Source organism: Dromiciops gliroides, chromosome 3, assembly GCF_019393635.1.
Source record: "Dromiciops gliroides isolate mDroGli1 chromosome 3, mDroGli1.pri, whole genome shotgun sequence".
Classification (NCBI taxonomy): Eukaryota; Metazoa; Chordata; class Mammalia; order Microbiotheria; family Microbiotheriidae; genus Dromiciops; species Dromiciops gliroides.
Window position 1 is genome coordinate 260977 of NC_057863.1, and position 18840 is coordinate 279816.

Below are 18840 nucleotides of genomic sequence, written 5' to 3' on the forward strand. Positions count from 1 at the left end.
TTGTTTGGACCAGAACGTGCCTGAGTGGGACTGGCTGGAGAGAACAGCCAGCTGTCAGGAATGAATGGCTGGGGGCTTCCTTTTGGGTGGCTTTATGGAATCACCTGCATTAATTGGGGGGAGGAGAGGCCCTGCATAAGCCTATCATGTCAAGGCCTGCCCTGGAGGAAGTGCCAGACATCTGCAGGCATGTTGTGAGAGTGTCTTGATTGTCCTGAGGAAGGAGCTTCTGGACTTGAGATGGATCCAAATTAAAGGGAAATATACCATCGGATCTGCAGCACTCAGGTGTCCCCTCCCCTAGGGCTCCATGGGAGCTGCCACATGCAGCAGACCTGGCCTACCCTTCCACAGTAGCATTATTACAACCCCTTTCTGACTGTCAAAAGCACACGGAACTCGTGCCAGCCGCTCCCTCTTTGGAACTCACTTCATTAAACAAAAATCCACCTCCTGAAGGCCTCCTAGCTCCCTCTCCTTGGGAGCTGGAGAGCACCACTCCCTTTCCTTGGGGGTGGCTGGTGCACCCCCTTCCCCAGGGTGGACAGACTGGCTCCGGCCCCCCTTCTGTCAGGGGTCTGGCTTTCTTAGCCCCTTTTCCTGTTCCCTGGACAGAGAATAGCAAACGCGCTGTTGGTGTCTTGTGCGATTGTGGCTATGAAATCAATCAACTGTAACCATTGTTAACTGTACTGAAGGTGTGTCCTTACGCGTGTTCACATTAAAAACAAAAGCTGCTGCCCAGTGGGGCCGTGTGGGTCACTGTCTCCATGCAGGGAGCTCACCCAGAAGCCATGCCCCTGCCCAGCCACTCCTTCCTTATAAAAAGTATTTATTTGGTGCTCGTCCTCTATAAAATTGGATGGGTAGAAACATTGGGTAGACAAATGCCCACTCCCAGAAGTCTTTTTGGTAAGTGGGATGATGAGGCTGCTGCCCCACTGGGTCCTCTTGTAGCGCCAGTGGCCTTGGAGGGCTTGGTTAGAAGTTCACATGATTCCGGATATCGTTAATTTGCTTCACCATCTCCCGTATGTGCTCGCCCCTGAAAAAGCAGACTATGAGGCTCTCTTCCCCACCAGTGCCCTTTCGCCTGGGGGGGGGGGGGGGGGACGGGGACGGGGGAGGGAGGAGGGATGGGGGGAAATTCTACTTCACTCACTCTTCCTTCAGAACAGTCCGGATGCACTTGCGCTGGTAGGCGCTGAGTGTAATGGTGGCCTTCTGAGGACTTGTCCCCCTTTCCATCTTCCTCTGCTGGTAATCCTTTTTCATGGTGACCTGCGTGTGGCAGACAAAGGCCATGCATTATCTGGGTCCTGCCCTGGGCACCAGCTCTCAGGCAGTTGCTTGGCCCCTCCCCTGGGTCGCACCTGCTTGATGGCATTTCCCAGGTGTCGCAGCTGGTCTGGGATCAGCTGCAGCTCTTTCTTCATCTCCCTCTCGCTGTCAGAAAGGACCGGGAGCTGGGAGTGGAAGCTGCGCAGCAGCTGCTTCATCCTTCCCCAGCAAATAATGAATAAATAAGGACCAGGCTTGCCCAGGGCGAGGGGCTTCCCTCAGCCCCGTCCCCACCCTTCCTCCCCGCACCTGTTCATTATGTCTTCTTGTCGCTCCTTGGCCTCCTCGTACTTGTCTGCCAAGCGCTCAGCCATCTCCCGGAGACTCTTCCTGTGGAGGGAGGGACGGACAGGGAAGAATGCCACCCTGGGCACATGTCCCTCCCCACCCCCACTCCCAGCCAGGGGTTAGCAGCCCCCCCTTCAGGACCCACCTCTCCTCTCGGCAGTAGTTCAGGTCTTCAAGTTGTTTCTTCTTCTGGCCACACAATAACTTCACCCTTTGGGAACAAGAGAAAGGCTAGGTGGGCTCAGCCAGCAGTCTTGCAGGTCCCCAGTGAGCAGGAACTGCCTGCAGGGCCAGGCCTCACCTTCGCTGGATCTCCTCTTTTGCCAGGTCTTGCTTCAGGATGTACTCGTCTCGGAACACCTGGGTGGCCCGGCTGAGGAGCTGGAGGCATTCTTCGGGAGGGGGGGCCACCTCCTTGTCAGAGGATCTTGGGAGGGTGGGGGGAGCAGGTGTGAGGCACACCTTCTCGCCCCAAAGGTAGGCAAAGCCTGCCTTACAAACCTGCCTGGGAGCCTCAGCTTCTGCCCAATCGAGGAAAAAGCATTTATTTATTAAGCACCGGGCATTGTGCCAAGCGCTTTACAGATGGAATCTCACTGGATTCTCAGAACAGCCTTGGAGGTGGGTGCTATCATCTAGCCCCAGTGTACAGGGTCTGAGGCTGCATCTGAACTTGGGTCTTCATGATTCCAGACCCACCCCATCCATCCCATTCCCTAGCTACTGTGGCCCACCTGAGGCCTCCCACATACCTGAGAACTGATTCTACATTAGCCACTGGAGGGCGCCTAAGCTCCAATGCCCCTCACCCCATTATTTCCCTCACACCCAGCATGTTAGTATGGACACTTGTGGTCACCTATGACCAACCTCCCTTGCCCTACTTCCTGCCATACTTCAGAAACACAGGATTGGCCGCACTGCGCTGCAGGGTACTCCGGATATGTTTTTCAAAGGAGTCCTGAGTTTCTGCCAGAATGCGCAGAGGAGACTGTGCCACACCGACATCCTCTCGAGCACACAGCAGAGGAGGGGACGTGGGGTGAACTGTGCTTCTGCCAGGGTCCGCACCACAAATACAAGCAGATCAGAATAAGAACAGAGATGCTAGTTGGTGTAGACAACACAGGAAGGAGCCTCCCTCCCCAAGGCCCACCCTGGGGAAGTACTTACAGCAGAGGCCTGGTGAGGCACTCGTAGGTGTTGGTGATGCACACCATTGTGGGCCCCAGAACATCGGACACGATCCAGAACCCTCGAATGGGAGCTGGCTGCCTGGGGAAACATCTCTCAATCGCATTACAGAGAAAAGGGGCCAGACAGCGGTGTCCAGCCCAGGGCACGGGGGATTAGCTAAATCACAGCCAGGACAACCGCCCATCCCTCACAAGGTGGGCAGAGGTGACCCCGGGTTGGACTCGAGGTGCCTTCCCCCAGACAGGGAAGGAGGAAGTCGGGGAAGCCAGTGTTGTGGCTACTGCAGGGCTGGTCATCCTTACCTGCAGGGCAGGGGCTTTGTACAGAGGATGTGCTCCACGAAGCACTTCTGTTCAGTAGCAAGTTCTTGTAAACTGTCTTTATCTTCCTCATCTACCAACAGACAAGCAACATCCACAGACCTGTACTTGTGGCCTCAGACCATGCCAATCACACCCCCCACCTTCAATACACAAACACACCTGAGGCTTTCAAAGGTAGAACTCACCTGACCCAAGAAATTTGTGAAGTTTGTGGATCCAAGTGAGCCCCACACTATGGACGCCGGCCTCATGGGTGCAGTGGTATCGGGAGGGACATTTGGGATCTGCCGTGGGAAGAGGTGAAGGATCTCCTGAGGCCCCTCTCTCCATCCTTAGAAACCCCTATGCTACTGTCCTAGAGAAGCTGCACTCCCCCATTCCCCATATCACCCCTGCTAAAGCTACTCCCAGGATCTCCCAAATGCCCAGGACACGCCCTTCTTAACCTCTCAGCAACACCAGACACTCATGACTCCTCTTCTCCTCAGCACTTGCTTGGAAAAGAAATGTATCGGTCAAGTGCTTGGCCCAGTGCCTGGCAGAGCTAGAGCTGAAGAAATGCGTATTCCTATTCCCTTGGTTCTCCTCCTCCTCCAGATCACCCCCTCTAACCATGGGTGTTCCCCAGGCTCTGTCCTGGGCCCTCTTCCTCTCCCTTGAGACACCTTCACAGGGTAACCTCGGCATGGATTTAATGACCAGCTCCTGTGCTGATAATTCTCAAATCTTCCTAACCTGCCCCAATCTCTCTGCCAACCTCCACTATTGCTTCTCCAACTGCCCTTCAGAGATCTCGAACTGGGCATCCAGCAGACATCAAACTTACTGTGTCTAAAACAGGACCCATCATCTTTCCCCTTCAAAGCTCCTAGACCCTTAGACTTACACCTGAGGCACATCCTGCACTTCTCACTCTTACTTCCTGGATCCAATATGGTGCCAAGGCGTGTCAATTTCACCTCTGGGCACCTCTCAGACACGCCCCCTCCTCTCCTCTGAGCCTGCCCCTCCCTCCCATCCTGGTGCAGGCCCTCCCCTTATGCCTGGACCATTGCAACAGCAGCAATGGGGTCTGCCGGCCCCAAACCTCTCCCCCCATTCTAGTCCGTACTCCACTCACCCAAGTGATTTTGCTAACGGGCAGGTCCAATCATGTCACCCCCCCCATCCCCATTCCATAACCTCCACTGGCTTCCTCTGTTTGGATGCAAAGCCCACCCTAACCTGGGCCCCTCCTCCTTTGAGCTAGGTTTCCCTGGCCACCTCCGCTGCATTCTGTCTTCTGTCATCTTCATGCCTTGGCCTTAGAGAGCTCTTAGTTTTCTTCAAAAGAATTCCTGACTTCTCACCTTTCGTGTGTGTGTGTGTGTGTGTGTGTGTGTGTGTGTGTGTGTGTGTGTGTGTGCGCGCGGCAAACATGTCTGTCAGAGAGAGAGAGAACTGGAATGATCCAACAGGAGGAGGAGATGAGGGAGAGGAGTCCTCCCCTTCTCCCCAGCATTTCCCAGGACAGTCCTAGATGCAGGTGCATGAGGGACAGAGACAGGGACAGCCTCTCACCTCTGTGCAGTTTAATGGGACACGAGAAGTCCGACTCAAGAGGGTCGTCATCTTCCTCCCCCGAGGCCAGTCTCAGGGCGAGCTCCAACTCCACACACTCGAACACGTAGAGAGAAGGGATGAGGTCGGCCCGGGAGTCCCAGGACTTCTCCGACTGCAGAAAGGCACATGGGAAACACAGACTCCTTGGAGGAGGAGCCACAGGAAAGCAATGCTGGGGGGCAGGGCCCTCCCAAACCCTGGAAGAGGGCCCCTGTTTGCACCTAGCTGCTTCCCACGTGTGGGCCCTCCCCACAACCTCCAAAGCATCATCTGGCCCAGCCAGAGCACAGAAGTCAGAGATCCCAAGGGCTGCCAGCCTCCCGGGCAGGAATACCTGGCACACAGTAGGTGCTGTGGAAATGTGGCTTCCCTCCTGTGCCCAGCCTCCCTGACCCCCGGGACACTCACATGCTGCTCGTCTTCCTCTTCCCCTTCCAGCACCACACAGTGGTACAGCATCCCTGACTCAGTGGCAATGACTAGGATGTTAGGCACGCAGGGCAGGCAGAGGACGGCGCAGGCGTCGTAGCCATAGTTGTCCTCAGCGGCCGGGTGCATGGGCAGGGGCCCCAAGAGCTTTCCTAGAGTTCCGATGCTGGAGACACAAAAAAGTGGACCCACAGGTGGTCAAGGCCAGACAAAGGCCTCTCAGTTCATCTCTCTGCTCCATCCCCCTCCTCTAGAGCTGGAAAGGACTTCAGGGGCCTTGGGTTCACCATGAGGAAACTGAGGCAGACCTAGAGTCAACACTGACTCAGGGCCCTGCTCTGAAGCCAACAGGGGGCAAAAACGCAAGCTGTAAGACCCTTCACGACCAGGTCTTTCCAGTCTGATTTCCCCAGGCTTCCAATCCATCCGGACAGCCCCACCTCCCCTTTCCTCAGCCCTCCCTGTCCTGGACCTAACTGGGCCTGCATCTGAGAGCACACACAGTAGGTGCTTCACAAAGGTCTGAACCGAGTCAGCCATCATCCAATGCACCCACATCCCTCCCCCTCCACAATCTCATGGAAAGACTAAGCTGGGAGTGCTTTTGTTGGGGAGCCCCACCCTTCTTGGACATCTTCCCCTCGTTCCCATGAGCTGTCTCATAAGGAAGGAAAACCAGAGGCCAAAACCAGCAGACAGAGCGAATGAACCTTTTAAAGACACTAATCATTGTTGCTGTTTGTCCTTGGTTTTCGAAGAGGCCAATGACATCACAGGGTCCTGTCTCCACTCGGGCATAAACTGGATTTAAATGAGGCAGAGCTGCTAGACGTCATTGTCTTCACTCTTGCTTCCGGAGTCACTGAGGTCCAGTGGCAGGACAAGAGGAAGGATGACCGCAGATGGCTCAGGATGTAGCGGATGTGACCTTGGTGTGCTCTATGTCTGACCAAGCTCTAAGGCTCCACTGGGCCCATTGCAGCCACCTCTGGTCATTCAAACAAACTATCCTCTCTGTCCATTCCAGCTGGGGAAGTCTTCCCATGCTCGGGGGAGACACCGGGCCCCTAACTCAGACAGGTCTGAGGCCTCCTGGTTACCCTCAACCCCATTCTGCCTGGCTGCTGAGGCGTTTAACCGGGAGTGACCACCGCACATGCTCCAGCTTCTGGGAGCCACAGGGGAGAGCTGGGTGTAGGGAGGGGGACATCAAAGGTGGTGGGGCAGCCCTCCCACCAGAGGTGCTAGTCCTCCCTGAAAACCTACACAGCCCAACCTTTTAAAATACAATAAACATTTATTAAACACTGACTTTGTGATAAGCACTTCACAAATAGAATGCCACCCAAGTCTAACAGCCACCCTGGGAGGCAGGTGCTGTCACTGTCACCATGAGAAAACGGAGGCAGGTATCAGTGAAGTGACTTTCCCAAGATCACACAGGAAGAGTCTGAGGCAGAATTTGAGCTTCGGTCTTCCTGGATGGCTAGGTGGTGCAGTGGATAGAGCACAGGCCCTGGAGTCAGGAGGATCTGAGTTCAAATCCAGCCTCAGACACTTGACAGTTACTAGCTATATGACCCTGGGAAAGCTACTTCATTCTGTTTGCCTCAGGTTCCTCATGTGTAAAATGAGCTGAAGAAGGAAATGGCAAACTATTCACCAGCTGCTTTGCCAAGAAAGCCCTCCTGGGGTCCCAAAGAGTCTGCAGCTGAGACACAAAAAACAACCTCCTGTCTGCAGACCCATCACTCCTGTGGGCTGTGGTGGCCCCTGGTGGCTTTAAGTGGCCGGACTGTGTGCGACATTCTGCCCCTGCAGCTCAGCCTCTTTTCTTGGAGGCCATGACGACACTCAGCTTTCTTTTCTGGGGCCAATCCTTACAGCTCATTCATGCCAGGAAAGCTGACATGGCAGCACCTTGTTCCTCCTCCATAACCAACCTCTCCTTTTCTCCAAGAAGATTGCCTTCCACCTCCCCATTTCCAGCTCCTTCCCTCTCAGTCAACCAACGAGCAAGGCCTGAAGACGTCCTGTGTGCCAGGCACGGGGGCTACAAGAGCACACATTACACCCAGAGGAGCCATGCCTAAAGCCAGAAAGGGCAGGACTGAGCCCTTCTTCCTTCCATGAGTCGGTCCTCGACATTCACGGATTCACACATTTGTATCATTTTATCAGTAACGTTTTTCACTTTGCATTAGCAACCGCACACATTTATCTCTGTGCGCATTAGAGAAAAAATGAGAGGTGCCACGATCCCTAAAAAGGAACAAAGTATTTGTCAAAATGCTTGTGAATCCGGTCCACAAAGTGTTTGAGCCACCTCTCAAGTACACAGTAAGGGAAGTTGGAAAAAAACAAAAAGGAAAAGCAGCAAAGTTTGTGGGGAAACCAGGGACAGTGGCCCCAGCCTCCTGCACAAATGCAGCGCTGGGAGATGACAGCCCATGGGTTCCCCTTTCTTACCACCCCACCCCCACACTGGCAGTGACTTCATGGTTACTGTTAGGAAAAGTGCATAGTATCAGAATGTATGTTGGGATCGAGAGGATCACAGGTGGAAAAGGGTCTTTTCGACAATCTCTAGTAAAAGATCAGTTGTTTCTTTTTCCATAAGTTCAATGTTTTCTAGAAGCAGTACCCGCTCCACCCAAGTGAAGGACTCAAGTGAAAGAGCATTCAAGGGCCCTCAATGGCTCCCCAGTGCCCACAGAGCTCACCGCCCCTCCTCGCTCAGGGTGTACCCTGGTCGGAGCAGATGCCCACAAAACCGGGCAAGTGGACACCCAGCCCAGCCCCTCCCCGCAGGCCCTGAGCAGACAGGCAGCTCCTTCCTTCCACTCAGCTCTTTGGGGCTGCTTCTGGCTAGTCCTTCAGTCACTAGGCAGAAGACTGTCCCATAACATCCCTCTTGCAGATCTTTGCACCCATCCAGCCCTCCCCTCTGGCTGCCCCTTCCAGGCGCTCTCCAAGATTTCAGTATCCTTCCTAAGTCACAATCTTCAGAACTGAGAACCTGACATCTGGCCCCTCACTCCTGGACTGTATGCCCCGCCTGGAGGGAGCCTGAGGGCGAAGGATCACCTACCCCCCCATCTTCTTCAAATAAGGGTCACTGGTTAACCAGCACACCCCCCTTCCCCCCCCCCCCCCCGTCATGGGGAAGGCTGGCTCGGCTCACCTTTGCATCAGACTGACATATGTCAGGAAGGTCTCCCCATTCTCGTACAGGATGTACAGTGGGTAGGCCAACACCTCCTCTTTGCCTCGCTGCCCAAAGATGTTTTTGGGCACTGTTGCCAGAGGCCCAAAGTCAAACGCGACAGCCGTTTCTCCAAGGGACGCTGTGTATGCCCGCCTACATCGAAGGAGAGAGCGACTCAGAGGAATGACACCCACCACTGATTAATCCACAGACGGAGCCCCTGGGGCTGGTGCTGATCGACTCAAAGAGAGCGAGCCTTTTGGGAAGTGCTCACAGGGGAGCAGGCACAAAATGGAGTGTCCTCTGCCCTCCGGGAGCAGTCAGTCCAGACAACATAAGGGCCGCTCCAAGTGAAGCTACATGTAGGAGGCCAATGAGAGACTGTAAGAAGCAGAGGTGAGGAATGAGGAACAGCCAAAGGCCAGTTTGGCCAGACTTGATGATGGGGGTAAGGAAGGGTCGGGACCAACTTAGAAAGGCTTTTTTTTTTTTTTTTTAAATGAGGCAGTTGGCGTTAAGTGACTTGCCCAGGGTCACACAGCTAGTCAGTGTTAAGTGTCTGAGGCCGGATTTGAACTCAGGTCCTCCCGACTCCAGGGCCGGTGCCCACAGCTAGGTGGCGCAGTGGATAGAGCACCGGCCCTGGAGTCACTTAACGCCAACTGCCTCACTAAAAAAAAAAAAAAAAAAAAAAAAGAAAGGCTTTTAAGGTCAAACAAGAGAATTTCCATTTCCCCAGGCAATAGAGAGCCACAGGGGTTTACGGAGAAGAGCTTCAGGAAAAGTGCTTGGAGAGGGAAGAAAGCAGAAGCAAGGAAGCCAATTCTGAGGCTGCCAGTGGTCCAAAGGAGAGCAGTGGCCACACACCTCTTGGAAATACTGAGGCTTTATTCTTTGTCTTGCTCTGTCCAACCTTGTGAAAAGCAGCCAGAGGAGGAAAAGAGCTGGGGCAGGGGGCTTGCTGGAAGGAAAGGGGACCGGAGCCATTTGAGGGGGGGATGCAGGTCAGCGAACTGCAACACCCAATGTGAGTCCCACTCCCCAGAAAGTGAGCCAGCAAAGCTCTGGGCATTCGTTGTCCCTCGTCCCTGGAACACTCTCCCTTCCCCGCTCCGACTTTGCAGTGGGATCCCAGCTAACACCCCACCTCCTCCAACTCCTCTCCTCTCTTCAGGACCAGCTGACTTTGTATGGAACTGTTCACCTGTTGTCTCCCCATTAGACTGTAAGTGCCTGGAGGGCAGAGAATGCCTATTGCCTTTTTGCATGCCCTGTGCCACAGCACAGTGCCTGGCACATGACTGGCACCTATTAAATGTTGATTGATTGAAACACTAAACATTTCTAGAGGAAGAAAATTCAATAAAAACTCCAAGTACAAGCAGCAAAATAAAAAGAAAGATGAATACAAGCCCAAGCCCTCAAAGGGATAAATACAAAACTCCTTTAACAAGGTAAAGAAACATGAGCCAATGGCAGGTGAAACACAGGGGAATCGCAAGAAAGCACAGAATGACAATTAAATCTTTGAAAGGTCCCAAAGCGGGGCTAAAAGAAGGAACCAGTCACAATGTACAGCTTCGGATTAGAAAAAATAAATCACAGTGGAAGAGCGTCTAAAGAAATGCCAGCCTAAGTGATTTTGAAAACCAATACAGGACATTAGGGACGACATGGAAGAAGAGAAGATCTCTAGCTAAGCCAAAGCCACTGATTGACCTGGAGGATGAGACAACTCGCAGCAGAACAAGCACAGCAATAATACAGAAAACACACGACAAACTCAAAAGCAGTCACTGGATCGAATATCTCCAAGGCAAAGGCAAAGAGGAAGGAGGAGGAGTAGAGGAACAGAGGGGTCAGTTTAGCTGGACTAGAGTAGGCAAGAAGGGCTATGATGGATGAAAAAAAATCAAGTCCAACAGAAGAATCTGTCAGCCAGTCAACAAGCATTTATTAAGTACCTACTATGTGCTAGGTACTGTGCAGAGCCATGTTTGAGTGCGGAAGTGACATAGTCAAGCTGTGTACATTTCCAGCAGGGCGTGTGCTCCAGTGCCAAAGGCCACAGAGAGGACAAGGGTCAGGGCTCAGCAAAGGTCACAGAATTTGGCCATTCTAAAAGAGGGCAGCTTCTGTCACATGTGCTAACAAACACTTAGGAAGAAAATATTGGAAAATGTAGCCAAGATTTTTTCTATGAAGGTGCTGCCCTCAGAGTCGAGAAGGGGGATGTGCCAGGCACTGGGTGCCAAGCCTTGGAGGACCCCATGCCAGCAAAGACCAAGCTGTGCTGTGTAGTCCAGCCACGCCGGAGCCAACATCTCTGTGCAAAACCCTCACCACCAGCTCAGCCAGAGACTCAGAGAATGGCTATGAAAGCACTGCTGGGGGCAGGGAGAGCCTGCTGCAGTAGGCCAGTACCCCAGGAGCGCAGAAGAGTGGCCTAGCAGCAAGGGAAGCTCACGCAGGAATACCTCCAATCTTTGTCCCTTGGCCCCCACAGGTCTCCCTGTGGAGGAATAAGAGCCCTCAGGATCACCAGCTATCCTGTGGTGGGGGAGGGGAGGCGGGATGAGCCTGCACACTCAAAAGTCTGACACCAGACTTGTGGGGCCCCTCAGGGTCCTACCCAGAAAACAAGGACCATCCCCCTTCCCTTGGCCATGACCCAAAGGCACCATGATGTGGGCATTCAGTGATGGTGACCAAACCCTCACTCACCCTTTATTGAGGATCAAGCTTTCTTCCTCGGCATCCGACAGGGGAATCACCTTCACTGGGATCTGGGGCTCTCGCAGACAATAGATCCTGGAAGTCCCCAAAGAGAAGAAAACCAAGCATTTAATAACACAGGCGCGTGACACGATCCCACAAGATCCTGCACACTCACCTGCCCCTGACATACCAGCACAACAGCATCTCTTAGCATCCTCCACACACATTGACCTCCCCAGTCTTCTGTCCAGCCTGGATCCTACCCCCTCCCCATGATGGTCTAGCCGAGTTTTTCAGGTGACCAGCATGGTCTAGTGTAGGAATGGATGGAAATACGGGTGAGGGGAGCCTCCCTTCTGTGTCCTTTACTGGCAGTCACTTGCCCACACGTCGGGGACCAGGACTTGGCACAAACAAGATGATCCCCAAAGAATCGGTTCCTAGAAGTCCCTTCTCTCCATCAATTTCACCTCCTCTACTGGGGCCTCTTTATCCATCTCCCTACAAGCAGGCTCAGGCCTGTCCAAGCCTTTTTTAAAAGTTAAAACACCTAACCTCTTCTGCTCTTCTAAACTAGCCTCCTCCCTTTCATAATGAAACTTAATCTTACAACAAGCCCACAGATGCCTTCTCCTGTTTCACTACCTTCAGTTCTAAATGTATATTGCCCTCCCCCATCAACCCTTGTGACATGAAAGAAAATGAGCAGTTCAGGGCACCCACAATCATTGACCTCGGCAAAGCAGGGAAGGACGTACAACGTGTCATCCCTCTTCCTAAGCCAAACTCCGTCACCACTGAACACTCAGTGTCCAGCCCGTTCTTTCTGTTTAAGCTGCTGCTGTCCTTGAGTCCTGCAGAATTCAACCTTGCCAAACTTCCTTAGGCTTTGGCCCCACCCTGTCTCTCTAGTGAAGTGGGGGGGGGGGGGGAGTGATCAGGCAACTCTAACCCTAACTCTGAAAGTTCAGAAAAACCATTGTGGAGGCTGAATAGAGGATGAAGAGAAGAGGGGAGAGAATGGAGGGAGGGAGAATAATTAGAAGGCTCCTACAATGGTCCAGGTGGGGATAAAGGCCTGACCTCAGAAGGTGACAGTCTGAGTGGAGAAAATGTTGATGCCACAAAGGAAGAAGTAATGGGATGTGACAACAGATGGGCTAGAAAGGTTGAGGATAAGCCATAGTTGTGAGCCCAGGAGTGCAAGTGTAGTGGGGCCCTAAACAGCAACAGGAAAGCCAGGGAGGAGAGTGCTGCTGGTGCAAAGATGAGTTTGCTTTGGGGCACGCCAAATTTAAGATGCTTCTGGGCCTGAGTTGACTGTCCTCTTTCTGTCTCTCTGCCTGTTTGGAGAAAGTGGGATTTTAGCCAAGCCTTGAAGGAATCCGGGTGGCAGCGATAAGGAACAATTCCAAGCACCAGGGAGAGCTGGTGAGACAAATGGAGGGTAATGCAGGAAGAACCACCAGAAGGTGGGAGTCAGTGGACTAAGAGTATGGGTCTAGGAGTAAAATATAAAAAGACTGGAAAGGGAGGAAGTCGAACAGAGGAAGAGACAGGTAGTCAATGGAGGTCAAGTAAATAAAGGGTTAGGGTTGGGGGGGGGGGGCAGAGAGACCACCAGCAGCTACTGCAATAGTCCAGGCATAAGGCGATGAGGGCCTGCACCTGCAATGGAAAAATCGACAAGATGCTGCAGAGGTGACATTAACAGGCTTTGCCCCCATGTTGGATGTGGGGGAGGGAGAAAGGAATCCAGGATGATCCGTAGGGTGTGTGCCTGGGGGACTGGGAGGGTGGGGGTGCTCTGGACAGTAAGAGGGAAGGTAAGAGGAGGAAGGGTCCAGGGGAAAGAGACAGAGCTCTATTTGGGACACGGTGAATTAAAGGTGTCTACCGGACATCATCCAGTTCAGGTATCTGAGAGGGAGGTGGAGATATGGCTGGAAATCAGCAGAAAGTTTGGGGCAGAGAACATAGATTCACAAATTTGAAAATCTACAGATCCATGGGAGCTGATGAGATCATCCAGTAAAGGAGGATCAAGAAAGAAGAGAGCTAGGAGGAATGATCTGGAGGAAGATCCAGTCAAGGAGATAGAGGAGGAGCATCCTGAAGACCTAGAGAAGTCACACAGAGGAAAGAGTAACCAACAACAGCATCCAGGGCTAGAGAGAGGTCAAGGAGAATGAGGCCCATTGGATTTGGTGATTAAGAGATCCCGGATGACTTTGGAGAGAGCAGGCTCCAGGGAAATAACAGGACAATGTCAATTTGGGAAGACATCTCTTGTGGAGCGCTCTAGAGATCTTTGCTTGCGGCTGTGTCATTTTAACATTTTTACCAATGGCTCGGATAAAGGAATAGATGGAATGCTTTTGTGACTTGCAGATGATTCAAAACTAGGAAAAGAGCTCTCCCACACTGAAGAACAAGTTAAAACTTTGGGTCAACTCAAATATGGGGAAAGTTGATAGAAATACAGTTTACTACACATTAATTCCTCTTACAAAGACCTACAGATGGCAGTGGACTTCCAGCTCCACCAAGCCCTTCTCTAAGCCTCACTGGAGCCTGGAGACGAATCTGGCTCTTGAAGGCTAGTGAAGCACATGCTCTAGAAGGTTCTACAAGGCTGGGAAAACTTCACATCCCCTGACCAAAAACTCACAAGCGGCCTGTGCCCTTCTACTCGCAGGACTGGAGTGATTTCAAGGCCATTTGGGAGCCTCGGTGTAGCTCCTCCCCAGGCGAGATCCTAGTCTTCTGCCACCCAGTCTCTAACAGGCTCGCTTCCCAGCTTTGGATGAAGTGTACGGTCTGGATTGTGGGCACGGATCGACATGTTCCACTTCCGGTCTCCTTCCAGAGGAACACGAGACCATCCGTGTCCCTTCAGCCAGTTGTAGGAGGAATCCAACTCAGCATTGAGACAGAGGATGAGGGTTAGGGTTAGGGGAGGGACAGCTCACAGGTAAGCCTTGGAGAGGCAAAGGGAGTGTCAGAAATAAAAATACTGGACTTTCCCTTTTGGTGAATATATGAAGGCTTTATTACCTTCTTGGAAGAATGGGCACACAGTCTAGAAGAGTAGTGCGCTTTGCCACAGCAAATTTCCCTTTTTATCCCTAAATCGAATGCAAAGTCCCTCCCCTCTTTGCCCCATTGGTTGAGGACTAAGAGGTGCCCAACACCTCCACATATTTCTCCTTAACATGTTTCCCCTCCTGTTACATACATCGCATGTTAAAAAATGGTGGCAGTCTCTGCCTTTGGGGTGTTGGCTGTTAATATGCATAAGCTAATTAGGCAAGTGCAAGGAGCCTGAGCTTTTGGCATGCTGGGATCAGCCAGACTACTGGCCTTGAAGCTCTCTTCTATGTCTACTTCTAGTTGCCTACAAGACTCTCTCAGCCTTGAGATCGCCTTTCGGTAATGCTCCTTTCTTACCCAGACTTCCTCCCTGACTCGGTTGTTCTGAGGTAACAGCATTTTTTTGGTGTGACATCATTTCATGGTCTGATGACATGGAGGGACTGGTGTAAACTAAATGGATTCGACCAACCCTCTTTTCTCCTAACTGGTTCTCATCTCCAAGACTCCTCGGAGGCTCAGTGATGCTGGATTCCATCATGTCCCCTGTGCACAGGTCTTCTGAACTGACCCCTTCCTCTCCCTTCCCTCGACCAGCTGGGTCCTGAGGAGAGCCAAACAGCAGTATCTTTTGGCAGGACCAGTCCTTACCGTATCACATTGTCTGATGTCAGCAGCACCACATGGGGGTCTAGCACTTCACTCGGGTACCAGGCGGCGTGCTTCAGGCTCAGGGAGGGGGAGCTGCTGAAGAACCTCTCGGCAATAGGAGTTGTGCTACAAGACAGGAAGCATCACTGACCCTCCTTTCTTCTGGCGCTCTTAGTAAATGGGGATCCCAAACATTTGGTCTCTAGATTACTTTCTTGGGGCAAATGACCTCAATCTGTTCACCACTTAGAAGGAGGGAAAATCAAACTCCCAAAGTAATAGGCCAAATAACCCTGTTTTGATAGGCCTCCAAAGACAAGATGTTGAATTTTAGAGAATAAAACATATTTGCTGTAATTAAATCACTAATTCTGCCAGAAACACAGGAACTTTCCCATGATAAAACAGCCCCTGCCCCACCACACATGTACGTATACACACACACACACACACACACAGCCTTCAGGCCACTGGCCTAAAGCACTTGGTTACATGCACCACAAACCACCCCAACCACTATCTTATGGAAGATCCAACTTACCTACAATTCACTGTTGATTTCCCACCTTCAAATTCCGAATTCTTCCCCCATCGTTTAGGAAGCTCTAAGACAGTGAGTCCCTTGGTTCCAATAAGTGCCACATGGTGGTGAGTCGGGCTTAACAGGACTTGGTAGACTTCAAACAGGGGTGGGTTTATACAAAGCAATCTCTGGAAATCAAAGAAAGCTGGAATTACTGGTGACAGGAAAATGTTAGTTATTTGGAAGGGGGAAAAGTCTACCCAGTATTGGCCTAGTTAACTGCAACGCTGTTGAGCTAACTCAATAATATCATTTATTTTAACTACGTTGAAAGGAAATTCCACTTACTTTTCCAATTTTTTAATCAACAGAGGGCAGAGAAGTTACTCTTGCCCACCCAGGCCACTGAGGGCAAACCCCCTCCGAGAAGCCCAGCCAGGTCAGAGTTCTTTCTTCTCTGTGGTTTCCCTCTTCCCTTGCAGCCTCCCCCTGGCCTCTCTCATTTTCTCCTCACCTCCTGGCCATGGCCAGTGAGGAGAGTGAGCTTTCTGGGGCAGGCCAGCAGGCAAGAAGACTTCTTCTCTATCACACATAGAGGTCTATAATTAGTTGGGCATTTGCAGTGGGTTTTGATTGCTCCGTGAGGTGAGGAAATAGGGTTTAGGAAGAAAAGCAACAAAACAAACACTAGGGCCATTAGTCTCAGGGAGGACTAGACTCAATTCCACTTGTGTGACCGCTGTGGCCATGTCCCTTCCCCTCTTCAGTGCCTCACTTAACAGAGTGTGGGGGACAGAAGGTGGCCTCCAAAGCTCTGACTTACAAAAAAACTGTTGTTCCAAATCCTTTCCCTCTCACCCACCCACTGGGGAAAGCAAAGAAACGTGTTATCAGTTATACATGTGAAATCATGTAAATCACATTTCCATGTTAGCCATGCTGCAAAAAAGTAAGAAAAATAAAACGAAAAAAATATTAAGCTTCAATCTACATTCAGACTCCATCAGTTCTTTCTCTGGAGGCTACTAACCAACCAGAAGTCACAACTCCACAAGACATGGGTAGGAAATTCATCTATTACAAGAAAAAGGCACTTTTTATATCAAGGAGCCTGGCCTGCAGACAGAGCCCTGAGTCTTTATGCGTACAACAAAAAGGGAAGGACAATCCTGTCCCAAAGGGGAAGAGCATGGGAGGAGGAAGGGGGCAGTAGGGGAGGGAGCATATTCTGCTTATCTGAAAGGGTCCCAGCTATGCAAACAGTTTATCAGTCTGGCCTAGACTGGCCAGAGTCAGGCTGGTAATTGACTCAGCTTTTAAGAGCACTAAAAGTGGAACAGAGTTCAGCTGTATATAACTCAGCGTCCTGTTAGTTTAAGGTTCAGGGGGCCTTTCACAAATCAGAGAGCATTTTTCATGAGTCCCTCAGAATTGCTGGGAAAATCGAAGTCATTCATAGTTGATCATTGTACAATATTCCTTTTACTGTGTGCAATGTTCTCTGGGTTCTGCTCACCTCACTCTGCATCTGTTCATATGAATCTTTCCAGGTTTTCCAAAACCACCCCCTTTTGTTACTTCGTATAACACGAGTATTTCATCACCATCATATACCACAAAAAGCTGCTATAAATGATGCTTGTCCTTTTTCTTTGATCTCCTCGGATACAGATTTAGTAGCAGTATGGCCAAGTTAAAGGGTATGCACAATTTTATAAGCCCTTTGGGCATAGTTCCAAATTGTTCACTAGAATGGTTAGTTCAGCTCACAACTCCACCAATAATGCATTAGTGTCCCATTTGATTGGCATCCCCTCCAGCAACTGTCATCTTTGCCAACCTGATAGGTACCAGCTATGGAAACGTTTAAAGGCAAGGACATAGCAGAGTGCTGGAGTTGAGAAGACCTGGGTCCAAATCCTGCCCGATTAGCTAGTGGTTGGCCCAACCAAGTGACTCCTTTCACTTTTCAAAGGTCAAGGAACTCTACGACTCTAATGGCCTTGAAGAACCAATCAGAGCCATGGGGGCCTTAAAGAAGCGGTCTCACTCCCTTACTCTACCCAGAGACTACCCCCAAGAGTCAGTCAACAAGTTTCCATTAAAGGCGCTGTAATTAAATCACTAATTCTGCCAGAAACACAGGAACTTCTACCAGGCGCTTCTACCAGGAGCCCATCAGGGGTACCCCCTCAGGCTTCATTTCATGCCCCTCCCATCCCCCCCATCAGCTGTGCCCAGGTACCTGGCTGGGACATGTCAACCAACTCTAAGAGGCCTCGGGGGCCAGGAGGCAGCTTCTAACCCTGACCACCTGATCCCGATCTCCGTGCTGGTCCAGAACAGGCACCCTCAGGGTGGTCTCCTGGGCGTCAAGTTTTATCTGCCTATATACTAAAGGCGTAGGGAGCTGGGTGGTGTAGTGGAAGACCTGAGTTCAAATGCGACCTCAGACACTCCCTAGCTGTGTGACCGTAGACGAGTCACTGCAACCTGTTTGCCTAAGTTTCCCCATCTGTCAAATGTGCTGGAGAAAGCCACGGCAAACCCTTCCAGGCTCTCTGCCAAGAACACCTCCAATGAGGTCACAGGCTCGGACAGGGCTGAACAACCACCGCCACTAAAACCCGCAGCCCCAGAGCCTCAGCAGGAGCCGCGCAGGCGCACTCCGACCTCGGTAAGACCCTCTCATGGCAACGCCCCTGCGCAGTACCGCATCACCATTACCTGGTAGCGGCTGAGGGCTGAGCCCTCGCCTCCGCTTCCGCTTCCGCTCACACCTGCTCCACTCCCGTCGCTAGGGGCGGGGCCTGGGCCGCGCAGGCGCACTGCCAAGAAGGCACCAGCCACACTGTCCCACAAGAAGAGTTCGGCGCCGAGCCCAAAGAGAAGGTTCCGAGTGAGGCTGGACGAGCTTGGCTGCTCGGCACCCGGAGCGGGAGGGCTCAGGCCCCGCAGACCCTCGCGTAGCCGCGCGAACACAACGTGCTGAGGCAGCCACAGCCGCCACTGCTCGCCGTCGCCACTGATCTCCTCGGCGGCCGCCATCTTTCCCCGCGCTGCCCCCCTGGATCCCGCCCCCCCCCTGCTATCCAATCGACGCCCGTCAGTCTGGGCTCCAGCCCGTCAACACCCGTTCCACGTCTGTCCAATCGGCGCTCCCTCCTCTCGACCAATCAGTGACCTCCGCTCTTCTGCCCAATCCGAACCCGAGGCCGCCAGGGGCGGGGCCCCTAAATGACTCGGCAGCTTGGGCCAATCCCCAGCGGGGTTGTGAACTCTAACCTGCTGCCGTCACGATGAGGGCGTGGTCCCTGGGGCTAGACCCTCCGGGAAACGAGTCCTCCCCTCCCCTCTTTGGGTTGCCATTTCCTGAGGCCGCTCCGCCTCTGGGTCCGAAAGACCCTTTCTACCCATAAGCAAGCTGAGGCCCGGGTGCGCGAAGGCTGCTCCCACATCTTTTTCGT

At 52.2% G+C, this 18840-nt stretch overlaps 1 protein-coding gene across 1 annotated transcript; it reads right to left on the minus strand.

Annotated features, from left to right (window-relative positions):
- Positions 1-815: 815 nt before the first annotated feature.
- On the minus strand, positions 816-18455 carry NUP88 (nucleoporin 88). Its single transcript, XM_043993197.1, has 17 exons — positions 18101-18455; positions 15392-15561; positions 14851-14976; positions 11113-11199; positions 8365-8541; positions 5160-5346; positions 4710-4863; positions 3335-3433; positions 3129-3219; positions 2803-2904; positions 2526-2684; positions 1931-2056; positions 1775-1840; positions 1591-1671; positions 1374-1500; positions 1163-1281; positions 816-1045 (listed from the first exon to the last, which is right to left on the minus strand). Exons 1-17 carry the CDS (start codon positions 18419-18421, stop codon positions 982-984), a joined length of 2256 nt encoding a protein of 751 aa, XP_043849132.1. The 5' UTR covers positions 18422-18455; the 3' UTR covers positions 816-981.
- Between the last annotated feature and the right edge of the window lie 385 nt (positions 18456-18840).

Excerpts from the sequence above, each read along its gene's own strand:
- NUP88 (XM_043993197.1), bottom strand. The coding sequence starts at position 18,421 with ATGGCGGCCGCCGAGGAGATCAGTGGCGACGGCGAGCAGTGGCGGCTG. Across the intron at positions 11,200-14,850 it reads ACATCAGACAATGTGATACG|GATCTATTGTCTGCGAGAGC; the intron begins GTAAGGACTGGT and ends GGGGACTTCCAG. Across the intron at positions 3,220-3,334 it reads TCACAAATTTCTTGGGTCAG|ATGAGGAAGATAAAGACAGT; the intron begins GTGAGTTCTACC and ends GTCTGTTGGTAG.